Source organism: Pyxicephalus adspersus, chromosome 8 (assembly GCF_032062135.1).
Source record: "Pyxicephalus adspersus chromosome 8, UCB_Pads_2.0, whole genome shotgun sequence".
NCBI classification, from domain to species: domain Eukaryota; kingdom Metazoa; phylum Chordata; class Amphibia; order Anura; family Pyxicephalidae; genus Pyxicephalus; species Pyxicephalus adspersus.
In genome coordinates, this window is record NC_092865.1 from 59,361,963 (window position 1) to 59,375,121 (window position 13,159).

At 38.0% G+C, this 13,159-nt stretch overlaps 1 protein-coding gene across 1 annotated transcript in view; it reads right to left on the reverse strand.

Moving 5' to 3' along the window:
• PTPRG (protein tyrosine phosphatase receptor type G) overlaps positions 1-13,159 on the reverse strand; it is a 324,449-nt gene that overhangs the window by 101,173 nt on the left and 210,117 nt on the right. Inside the window, exons 7-8 of the mRNA XM_072421218.1 lie at positions 7,978-8,135; positions 5,915-6,107 (exon numbers count right to left, since the gene is read on the reverse strand). Of these exons, the coding sequence (XP_072277319.1) occupies positions 5,915-6,107; positions 7,978-8,135 (351 nt within the window). The remainder of the gene's footprint in view (positions 1-5,914; positions 6,108-7,977; positions 8,136-13,159) is intronic.

Below are 13,159 nucleotides of genomic sequence, written 5' to 3' on the forward strand. Positions count from 1 at the left end.
TCTCTAAGAGCTGCATCTGATATAAGTAATTAATAAAGGGTTAAAAAACAAACTTCGACCAAAGTGATAAATGAACCTTAAAAATACATTTACAATAAATTTGGATTTACACCTGACTGCATGTAAGCAACAAAGATGGTTCCCCTGCTTGCCTCTAGCCTTTAACTGGTCATTGAAGGAGCAGCAGAAGGCTGATGAGGTCATCACTTTGTTTTCAAGTGCTGAAAACCTGATTGGCATCAAGTGCTGATTGGCTGCTGTACAGGATATTTTATCAAGCTTAGTCAGGTCCAGGTATTTGATATAGTTGTGTTTAATAATGATATATAACCATTTTTTTTAATCTACCAGGAGCTCAGCTTTGAAGCTAGGCATTTGCTGAAGGACTCTAATCTTCTACAATGTACGCAACCCTCTCAAAAAAAAAAAAAAAAAAAAAAAAAAAAAAAAAAAAAAAAAAGAAAAAGAAATATTGCTTAAACAGGAATGATACGTGTCTGACAAATGTGTCTTGTTGGCTCATTAATTTTCCTTTTTTTATATGTTAAATGTGAAAGTCTGACAGGTTAAACACAATGAGTTTCCATTTCCCGCAGCTCATCTCCCAGATCTTGTGTTTCTTCAGTGCCCTCTCCGTGAACCACATCTGGTATTTATGTGGCTTCTGCAAGAAACCGGGGCCTCCGATATATTCTGCTCGGGGAAATTGTCGGAACTGAAGCATGGGATCAACTATCCGAAATGAACCTGACACAGACAACCCAAAGGGAGCTGGCGAGAAGTGTTATGTCACCGTTCGAGGTCCGCAATACACAAGGCAACCTTTAGAGGCCGTGATTGATGGCTGAACGGCAATAACTCTACGGTGAGGTATGGTTTCATTTATGATGTCAGGCTGGGTGAAATAGTGAATGTGAACTAAATTGCCTCTCTTGAATAGCGCTGTACCTTTGACTTCAGATCAATAGTTGGAACGTTGCCTTAGCTAAGAAACTGGACGGAAAAAAAAAAAAATACCTTTTTGTCTGCTATAAATGACTTCCAAGGGGCTAAGACCACTAAATTGACTATTATGTTGGATTAACCTGGTGCACTAAGTAGGGGAAACATTACCATCCCAGGTGCGGGGGAGAATATTCCACACATTGATCGGCAATCAACCTGAATTAGGCTCAAACCCCGGGATGGGGCTTCACATGTGCTGCAGCCAGGGGCTTCACACCTTGCATGACATTTCTCATTTTAACAGGAAGCCTTTCCTTAGAGAGAACATTGCAATGACTTCTCATTCTGAGAGTTGACTTGCTATGTTACTCCTCTGCCTTAATGCTTTGAATCACTGAGCTGGGACAAGGATGCAGATAATGACTTGATTTGACTTTCTGTACCTATAAAAAAAACAAAAGTGCTCTAAATATTATTTTATATATATAATATATATATACATAAACATACACTGCACCATTGCTGAGCTGCTTCTTGAAAATCCTGGTTACCATTTTGTCATTCTGATCCTTCAGCTTCTATAATTTTTGAGTCCCTGAACCTTACCAAGTATGCAGTTGGCCGAATTCAACACTCCTGATCTGTATACTGGATCCGAGTCAGTGACTTGAATTAGTGGAGCTGTTAGATATGTATAAATTTTGAGGCAGCAACCAGAGGATGGCGTTTTATCTGCCAAGTACTGAAAAAACAAACTCAAAATTGTAAGGTTTCCTTAAAAGTTTAATATTCCTATAGCCAACATAACAGATCATGTTGCAGTACACTTAGGTATGTATTTTCCAGCAAACACATGGAACAAACTGCTTTCACTGGCATCTCAGGGGTTAATTAGATCAGCAATGAGAAGGCCGGATAAAACTGTAAAACTTGGCGAGGTGAACGGTCAGACATATGTTAAGCGCTTATAATTACGAAACAGCGAGGGGCCTGTGCAGCTCCAGGTGAAATTTAGTTTGCAGGCATTGCAGAGATCTTTGAGAAAAGGTCACAGAATACCCAATCACATCCCGAAACAAAAACTCTCCACTAAAACAAATTACTGCCCTGCAGGCTACACTCAGAAGTGGATTATACAATGTGTACTGGATAGCTCCGACATACAGCAGTAACTGCCAGCTAGGGATATGGAAGGCAGCTGTTTCCAGGCAATCTATGCAACAGGTCTCTAATGGTACTAATCTAAGTTCTGAGCTTCTAATTAAAGGAAACGTTTTGCTACCAAACTGATAGAAGTATGAAATAGCTATGCAAGTCATTTTGTAATTTACAGTTATTAAAGGTGACATATTAATCCAAAGGCTTAAAGATCTGTGATATTTAAACTCAAGAAAAGACATCTCCTGCACCTAGCAGCTGTCCGCATTATTTCTGCACAGAATAACTAGAAATCTAAATGCTTGTTCAGGTGATTGATCCACTGCTTTCCCCTTTTTTACTGGAAGTCAAGTTACAAGCATCCTCTGAAACAGGCCTATAATACACATGTCTCAAATGTCTTGGGAGTATTTATACCCCCTGCTACATTTCTATACAGTCCTCTCCATGTGAAACACCGGAATGGTATAGTGAAGAACCCCGGAACTCTTCTAGGAATGCTCATATGGTAATTTAGTCCCATCAGCTCAATATTACCCTCTTTGTTCTCACATCAGCTCAACTATTCACACAAAGACTTGTTTGGAGCAGTTCATCCACGCTGCCTGCCAGTTACTGAGCTAGACCACGTAATCAGCTCGCCTTCCTAGGAAATGCTAATTAGGAGAAATGTGTCAGAGCTTATATAGAGTAGCAGTATTATTACACATTGACAATCACAGTGCATAGCACACAGGTTACTTCCTGTATTTTATAAGACATGCGAGAGAACTTTAAAGGCCGAAAACCGATGATGTCCCTCCCGATTTATATCATGTAATACATTGATGTCATTCTGCCACACTGGCCTAATAGAATGTGCAGCTATGACTCAGACAGTTCCTGAGAATTTAGCATACACATAGCATACATAGCTAACGTTCATGTTGCGTTTTTGAGTAAAGCTCTCTTCAAAGCTCACCTCTAGCCAACAATAAATAGATAACAATGAATAGACCATCAAAAGATTAAATATTGAAACCAGATGTTGTCGCAATTAGTTTTAGTCCTGAGTTCTTTTTTCTGCCCTGCATCTAATGGCCAGCACTACTCTGATCCCAGGATCCTCCTCCAGCCTGTGAGTGGACAGGTAAAAAATAAGCAGCACAGTGATGAGATCATATCCACTCTCAGCTTTCTCTTCCAAAGGGCCTAATTTATCAATGCTTTCCAAGACTGGAGAGGATACACGTTCATCAGCAAACCTGGAATGGATTTTTTCAAGGTAATTTGCTATTTTCTAACAAATGTTTTGAATCCTAAGCCAGATCCATTCCAGATTTGCTGGATCACCCAGTTTCCCAGATGAAAATGTACCCTCTCCAGCCTTGCAGAAAAATTAATCAGGCCAAAAGTGTGAAGATTTTAAGGAAGTAGCTGATGTATGTTTTTAAAAGTTGGCAACCTCTGGGCCTGGGTGGAGCCGGGGACAGGCGGCCATGAGGATTTTAAGGGCTGCTGAGAATGTACATATTTTGTAAAATTAATGAAGGATTTCATAGGCTAACCTAAATTCTACTTATGTTGCCTTTAACATTTACTCCATGCTCCTCGGTGAAGCTCAGTTAGTTAAATCTTTATTTCCACTCATGAGATTTATATTTTGTGGTCCTGCCTAAAATGTGGACGAAGAAGGGTTTTTTCCTTCCTCACAGAGTTGTTTTTCCTAAATGACATTCTTGGTTCCTATTTCACTGCCAATAATGTTTTATTAATTTAAGGTTTCTTTAAAAGTGGAAATCTGGACAAATTAGAGTAATGGCATGAATATTGGAGTCTATTGACAGTAGTGGGAACAAATTTCATTTTCCAAACTCCAATATTTCCAAAAAATTTTATTACCTTTGGTTCCTTCTACTAGATCTGTTATTTTTTTCTATTTTCTTTACAAGGCATGAGATCTGCTAAAAGAAGAGGGCAAAATCGCAGATCTACTAGCTAAAATAACAGGAAGTAAATGTATGTTACCTGGAGGGACACAGAGAAACAAAAACTTTTGTGGGATTGTTAGCTACAGACTACATTGTACGGGTCACTTTACATTTACATAAAGTTCAGTATATGCACAGCCAAACACACAGCTCATTGGCCACGTGTTTTAAGATCATTAAATTGAAGACAAATGCAAGTCCCAGACAGTTTATATATTTTTTTCAGTTCACATGGAGAGGCAGAAACAATCAATGAGTCTGTGCTCGTAATAATTACCATTATTGGCTTGCAGTGATATAAACGATTTGGGTAACTGGCCCAAATTAGCCTCTCGCTGTTTGCGATGTAGAAGCCACACTGCAGAAAAAGCCAAACAATGTCATAACGATAGAAATGTTGGTTCAGCTCTGGCCACTTTGGCCCGTTAGCACCTGAAGCATTCTGGGACGCCACACAAAAGTGCTTTTATCTTCATTTCAGATTCAGAATGAATTTTGTAATAGAATTGGCTGGGGTTTGGGAACCATGCACCAAGAGCAATGAGCGTAGAAATGTAAGTCGAGTGTGCGATTCAAATGATCTTTTTACTCAAATTAGAACCATTCGGTGAGCTTGTTTCTTTTTTTTCCCAAAATAAAAAAGAAACAAACTACACAAGGAATATATTGGACGGTTCATATGTGGGCACATCTGTTGTGCATTAGGATTATGGCAAATGGAACGAGTGAGAAATGTTAAAATGCGTGTATGGATGAGAAAGAAAGCCATACAAATTCACAGCTGACAAAAAAGACAAGCATGTGGACATTTTGAGTCTGATCAACCTCATATAAACACAACTAGGAGCGGCTGAATGCTAAAGCCCACTCTGCTAAATAAACAAGGCAAATTCTAAATTAGAAAACCCCAAATAAGCTTACATAGCACGATAAATTCAACCTCAGGTTGAAGAGGTCTTGAACTTGGAGTGTAGACATTTAATTCAATTTTTTTCATAATTATGCAAGGAAAAAAAACACAGGATCAAAAATGAATTCCTGGGATTAAAACCATAGAAGTTCCATCAAAAGCATATCCATTAAAGATTTAATTATGTAACGATTATTACAATCATTAACATATATTTTTTTTCGAGATGTAAGAAACCAAAAGCCCAAAGTGAACCTGTGTTTTTACGGCACTGCACATGTTTAAATATTTCTGTTTAGGGAAAAGTTAAAATCTGTGAAAGTTAAAAACAGACACAACCAGCTACATGTAGGTCTCTAAACATATCCTTAATATGCAAATTTTGACTTTGACAAGTGCTCTTACAAGCACTCATTTGGCAACTTGTTATTGGTCCCTTTTTTATTGGTGTCCTCACTATTAAATAAGGTGCAGAGAGGTGCTCAAAAGTGAAATTTGCATTCTTGAGCACCTACACAACCATGCTTTTGGGATAAAAGTTTATTCCTCAAATAATGTATTCCCATTTAAACCAGCCTCATTATTAAGAGTCCCCGAAATGTATTGGCTTGATGCCTCTGGACAAGTTTTATTATTTATTCTTGAACTTTGGTATGTAACTGCTGTTCTTACATTTACCATTGCTTTAAAATAGTAAAATAGCATGTGAAGTTCAAGTAAAAATGTTACTGTTTGGCTGGGGTTTCTCCTGATAAAGTGTAGTGTGATTCTCCTATGATTTTGCAGAACCAAATAAAACCTATGATTCCACGCTCTCCTGGTTACTGGTACATTTTTCTACTCTGACATTTTAATTAAACACCTGTCTCAGTCTTCAGTTCCAGAGGAGAGGGAACCAAAAATCTTTCCCTAGCATGTGAAATAAAGCTACCTTTCGATGCTTCCGTGCCAAATGGGTTGTCCAAGTCATCATTCATGTCCTGATTCCAAGCGTCTTTCACCGCAGACTTGTACACCACCCTGTCATTTAAGCGCTGTTTGGGCCTGAAGTTGTTCCTCAAATAGTCCACAGATTTGACATGGTCCTGCTGCTCAGTGGTAAATATGGAGTAGAAAGCTTCGAGCTGAAAACAGAAATTATGGCTAGGCGTTAAAGACCACACATGAAATAAGAAAAACCTGTTTATATTTGGAGTTACTACCAAGCAGCTAAGTGAAGGTTATTCTGCTTTTATCTGCCAGCTTGAAATGAGAAACATCACTGACCCAAAGGAGCTAATTTCAGCTGGACTCAAAGCAAACTTTACAGCAGCTTTCCAATATACTCACGATTCTGTGGAACATGTAAGCGTTATTAAGGACAATTCATCGCAACAGAGGCAAATGGCAAAACTTTGACAAGCAAAGGGAATGCAGCTGGAACAATGGTCTGGCCCTGACTGCACCATACTGAGAGATAATATGGTATCTGCATTAAGAAGATTTTTCAGCAAACGGAATATCATATTGTTGTTGTATAAAAATTCTTGACAGTTGCATAAGTCACAGCCATAGTCAAGTTTAGGAATTACAGCAACGTCTTTTGCTGGCTGATATTTTTACACTTTTGTTTTCTTTTTTTTTATCATTATTGCACATATTAGGATAACACTTAACTTACTGGTGTTCTAAGCTAAAAGGAAACAAGGGAAAGAGCACGGTAAGGCAAGCACAGAACAGCTAGATACAGGGAAATTAAACACACAGACATATGGCAGTCAACGTGTTCTCTGATCTGAAAGTATAAACCTTTTCTAACCCATGTAATATTTAACATATTGCTTCTTAAAATTCAGCATAAAAACACTATTGTAGACACAGGATAAACAGTTTGGAGAATGGTTAGTGCGGCACAATTAATAATGCAGCCAGGTCGTCTGGCAAGCTTTATTTACATTATATAAGAGAGAATCTGTTGTGTCATTTTTGCACCTTGTTCTGTGCGCATGATTTGCGTTGTGACTCTCAGCCTCTCCTGATGTGACGATGAGCCAAACAAACAGATGGAGCTGTACAATCAAGTAAGAACATGCAGTATTAGAAGCTGGCTGAGTACATAGATAGGATGTGCACATTCATCTGGGAGTTTAGAACACAAGTCAGGTCCGGCATGTATCTTAACCCTTACCAAACCTCATGGACGGGAAAATAAAAAGGGAAAATGTTGTTCGAAGCAATGGAATTTCAAAGGTTTTTTAGTACAAGTTTAAAAGACCTTCATTTGTTGTATGATTACCCACAGGCCTTTAGAATTTTGCAGCTCCATATATTTTATCCCTGGCATAACAACCAATCCCATTTACATAAACTGGCAGTAATAGGATTTTGACAAAAATCAGTCAGGTTCATCCTACTTTTGAACCTTTGGGAAATTAAGGCAAGCAATCAAGTTCCTATTATTATGGGCAACGTCCTTATATATTTTATTATAATGACATATAACGTTATCACTGTATAGTTGATACAACTAATGACATCTGTCTCCTGATAGACTGTGCAACATTTTCTGTTTTTACTCATTACCTTTATCAGGTTCCTAACTAATGAGTAATAACACAGATGCTTACAAAAGGCTTTCACCTTTGCAAAAGCTCTGCTCTCACTTTATGACTATGTTATAGTTACTATTGTTATAGGCTATGTTATAAAAGGCACTGCCCATGAGGAGCAACATCTGTTGTCACAGCTGCTCTTTAGGTGTGGATTTGCAAAACTAGCTATGAGATACACAGTCAGAAAAATACTAGTTTACAGTATATAATTAGGGCAATATCATTTATAATTAAAACAATATGGGTGAATTTAACTTCTTGATTATTTGAAGGAAGTGTTGAATGAAAAGTTAAATGAAAAAAAATCTGTCTGGTTGCTGGATAACACATACATTTCTTTCAGGAATTTCCATACGATGCTTTAAATTTTACAAACTTAATATGTATACCAAGTCTTACTTACCTGTTGATAAGAGATTGGGACAGGCCTGCTAAAGACGACCCACTCCACAATTTCACTACACGGAGGTGTGGTCAAGGAGCCGGTATATCGGTAAAAGCTCCCCAGCGAAGCTGGCAGCAAATCCCTCAAGACAAATGGGTCCAGAAAGGTTTCTTTTTCTGCAATAAAAGCATAAAGAACTCTTGTAAATGTTAACTGTGCTAAATAATCAATTGTTGTAAAGTTTTTATATTTAAACTGTAAATCCTATCTGTGCTTTTCAGGACAGAGGACCCTCTGGAGATTCCAACAAGCTAGCAATGAAGTATTTATAACTGAAATTTAATCTGGTAATATGTTTACATTCCCTGGTGTTCATCCCCCAAATTCATGTCAGAACAAAGTCAATGGGTACATAAATACACCAGTTATTGAATTTGGAATGACCACAGGAGCATCTCAGACTGATGGCCATTGACACAGATCCTATATAATGTCCTTCAAAAGCCAGTAGGGGGAATTCCTACATTGGTCAAACTGATGAAGCATCTTGGATAGCAGCAACATATCTTCTACATTACAACAAGTCCAGTTGAATGTGACTGAGTACTACTCGATATACAATGACCTAGATAAACGAGAACCTTTACTGATGTCTTCAAAAAAGCTTAGTGTAATTGATCGGTGTCACAAAATGGCTGCCTCCACACTAATGTGCCCCATAAAGGGAGGGGAGTACTGTGTATACCATATTCTGCATTTGATTTTTTTTAATCACGAAAAGTAATTTGTTTTGCAATTGACCCCATTACACCAGGATCTAATTCTTTAAACAGGAGTCTATAAGAGGCATCACATTTCCTCAACCAAGCAAGCATTATGTAGAAGTCATCTATATTAATAAATTCAAATGCACTGATAAATTAGTCACTCTCGACTGAATAATTTATCCCCCTATGGAATATTAAGCATTTATAAAGAAATAAAAATTGAAAACTTACATGGGGCATACTCTTTTAATAGAAACTCCAGTCAAATGGCTAAATACATAGTTTAGTAATATTATAAGAGACGCTTGTAAAGTACAACATACCTAATTCATTTAAAATGTTCTCCTCAACGCTTTTCAGTAATCACCAAGCTGTTTTTGGGTCATTACTGAAAAGTTGGGTCACAATATAGGGGCTGCCACCCACCTACAGCTTCTTCTAAAGCAGCTTTAAAACATTTCTGTGCCTGTATTTAGCTGTGTGATATGGTGGCATAACACAGAACATGACAACTTTTCAGGACCCACACTGCCCAGCCAACGAGTTTTCCATCTCTCACTGGCCCCCCATAATTCCCCCTCCATTCACTTATCAGTCCACTGAACAAGCTGTGACTGTCATGATGTTTCCAATTTTTAACTAATTTTAAGATGGCTTCTATGTAATTTTAGCACAACATAAAATAGGTCAATATGTAGAGACTTTGTATTGTATTGTTTTTTTTTCTCTCTCTCAGAAACCCTGACTTTAACAAATCATTAGGAAATGGTGACATCACTGAACTAGACAATAACTGGAAGTATTATCAAAAGCACAGAGAGATTTGTGGAAAAGGAAAAATATTGCTTTATATATCTACAGCGGATTACACTGGCTGTTCAGTTCCTATCTTGGAAAGGGAAACATGACTGAAATATTAATAGATGCACAGAGACTAAAAACTTACTGTCAGTAAGTGAGTTGGAAATGCTGACATCTGCTAAAGCAACACAGAATGCAGCAGCTATGGGGGACATATTTCTTAAAAATGTGTATTCCCAACTGTCCGTGTTTCTAGATCTTTTTAACATGGGGGAACCTGAAGTATAGTGGTGGTCATTGGGAAGAATGTAACCCTTACAGACAGTAAAAAAAAGAAAAGATCATTGTGGTCACTTAGACTGCCCGGAAAATCACAAATTTCTCATTGGTCAATGAACGCCAAACAACCTCTCAAGGAACCCTGCCTGACAAATACTGATCTATAGTATATAAATACAATGAAGGTATAAAGAGATGAAAACACTGAATCTCTGTATTCAGCCCAATGATTAAGTTAAGGAGGAGGGGTTGGGTTAAGGTAAAACCTTGGACTGTACCGCCCTACTTGAACCCTACCCACCTTTCTACCAGAGATCACATGGCTAAAGTGTGGCATTATGACACAGGACCAGTGCAATAATTCTGCAGGCCTTTATTAAAGGGTTTCTACACTAAGACACTGAGATATCAATAAAGGTAAATCACATACAATTTTATCTCTTGAATGCATAAATTCACAAAAAGCAGATTATTTTCCTTTGTACTTTTAACATTTGTGCTAATTAACTTCTATGAACTTCTAAAAGAACCAATAGGTAATAATGGAATTAGTTTTTCTTTAGCATTGTTTATCAGATAAGTTATGCAATTTTTTGGTTCATAGTCTCTCAGCAGGTAACTTTTTTGTGAATTCCTATTACTGTCATTCTGCAACACACATTGTATTTATCTCTTCAATATGGAACTCAAATGAGATATTTTGGTTTAAATAATTGGCTTATTAAATGTGAACATGCAAAATTTTAGTAAACAACATCACAAGACCCTGTTAAAACACGAATGATCTCTTAGTGAATGGAGAGCTTTGCCCTAAAACAAGTGGTCACCCGAAAATTTTGGTGGTCCGTGGCCCTGGCTGATGCACCCCTGAGTGGGGTCAGGAGAAGAACCCCGCTGGGGGGATGCACTGACCACAGCCAGGGACCATGACCCCCGTATGGGTCCCAGGCTCAGGGAAGTGGGTGAGTAGTGTCTCTGGACACAACGCAGGCCTAGATCTGCGATAGGAGAGTGGTCGGGTTCTGGCATCATTATGTCACTATAGGGGAAGTTTCTTCCCCTTTGAGTGACACCTGGCTCCCCGTATATGCACAGTTTGGAGCTGGCAAATTTAGTGGTCTGTCGGTCCGAAAAGGTTTAAATAGAATAGGGAAAGCCTTTTAAGATCCACTTAATTACAATTGTTTTTAGTACATTACCATTTAGTATCCCAGTAACAGGTTCAGAACCTTTGTTAACAAAGTGAGATCACAGTCTCACTACCTACCTACCAACTTCTACATGGTTTGTACTGTAATGCAGGGATGCTGGTAATGTCCTCTGGATCTATCCACCAATTAGAATTTGTCTTGGTCTATTTTGTTTAGTTGGGCTTTAAAAATCCATCCAAAATTACACATCCTTCTAAAAATATGCAGCCAGAAGCTGAAAACACTGCAATGATTTCACTGCAGGACGAACAGAGATCTCAATGTTACAGAAGTAAAAAAAAATGTCTCTACTGGCAAGATCAGTAGGTAATAAAGTTATATTACAGGGGGACCTTAGAAATAAAACGGATGGGTTCATGCTAGACCGCAGCATATACGTCATTTTTTTTTTTTGCTTTTGCTCCTAGTTCTACTTGAAACTGGGATGGCACACATGTGAAAGCAACTACAAAACTTGGCAAGTATGACGCGCATGGCTTTTTTTCCCAGGGATCACTTCTCTTTAATCATGAAGGTGTTATTCATCATACTATGTTGTATGACTCTATAGGAGAACTACAGAGGGACAAATGCACAGACTGTACAAAAGTCTTCACCATATGCCGACAGTATCATTTTTTTAATAATTAATTGTTCATCAAAGTGAAAAGAAGAGCAGGAACGCTAAATTCAAAGTTATTCAAATTCCAGCCATGAATAATGGATGATTTTCATATTAAATACACAGTGTATTAAGCAGTCTACGTTTTATTCTATTCTGTCCTTCAGTTTAACTATTTGGGAGAACATAATGAATGATCAACCTGCAGCCGGAATACAATGGGCGGCCTGTTTAACATGCAAGCGGCACACTTGGCGTCTATCTATTTTTTTGACAATTAGATGTGTGGGATTTGAGATTCAGCAAATCTATTTCAGTCTGGATGGAGTGACTTGAAGGTTTTATTTTTATGCTGGGAGCTCATGCCTTGTTCCCATCCATCATTAAACAGGGCTGTCGCCCACAGTCCTGTCATTCTATTGTCCTCTCTTTACATACTGCATAAAGTAGTTTTTAAAGGGAAACTCTAGGCTTTGGTAAAGGCTGATCTATAGGAAAGCAGGTAAAAGTACTGCTGAAATAATTATATATTTGCATTTTTTTTTTGTCAAAGTATTTTTGACCTAAGATTTACTCAGCATTGCCCAACTCCAGAGTCAGGGTGATAATCCATTTATTCTGTTCTCAGTTAAAGTGTAACACTAGAACCCCCCTTCCCCACTTACATCCTTTCTACAGATGTCTTCCATCTGGACCAAACATGCCACCTTATCTTTTTCATTTAAGAGGTAGGGACACTTATAAAGCTGAGCAGCATTAATGTAATGACATAGGAGCACCACTCCTGCATACCATGAGCCCAACCTGTACGTCGAGAGCATGATGGGGGTTAGAAGAGCATGACATTTTTTTTCTTGATATACTTAGGGAGGGGGTCAAAAATGGAGGGGAAAGAGGTCACCAAATGGATGATGAAGGATGAGCAGCTGATTGACTTAGCAAATCTATCTGCTCCAATCCCTTATCAGTAAAAAAAGACAAAAAACTAAAATGTACCCCCCATAAGCTGTGAAATGCAGCCACCTCTTCTGTGCATGACAGCCTGAGCCCAGAGGAAGTGGGTTGAATAACGATGGTCGTCATTCAGCCCAGAAGACTGGGGACATCTATTGGCAGTGCAGATCAAGGAGAAAACTGAATTAAAAGCCACTTTTATATTTTTTAGATATTTCTTTATTTTCTTAAATAGACTTTCGCTTCAAGTCTTGCCAGTATGAAATAGCCGAACCAAAAACTGCTTTAATGACTTAAAAAACATAAGAAATAGATGAACATATTAAAGGGTGCATTTAAATATATAGTATGCTTCATGGTCTTTTATTACCCATCTAATAGCCTGATCTTTTCTGATTTACCAAGAAGCAACACAAATAAAATGAAAGGTGAAAATGTAAAATGTGTGATAAAATGGCTGTAATTTATAATAACCTGATTCAGAGTCGGGAACTGTACTACACTGTACATGCATGAATGAATGATACAAAGTACAAGAATGTCTTACACCTAATAAATTAGACAGTAACTACTATTCCAGCAACTCA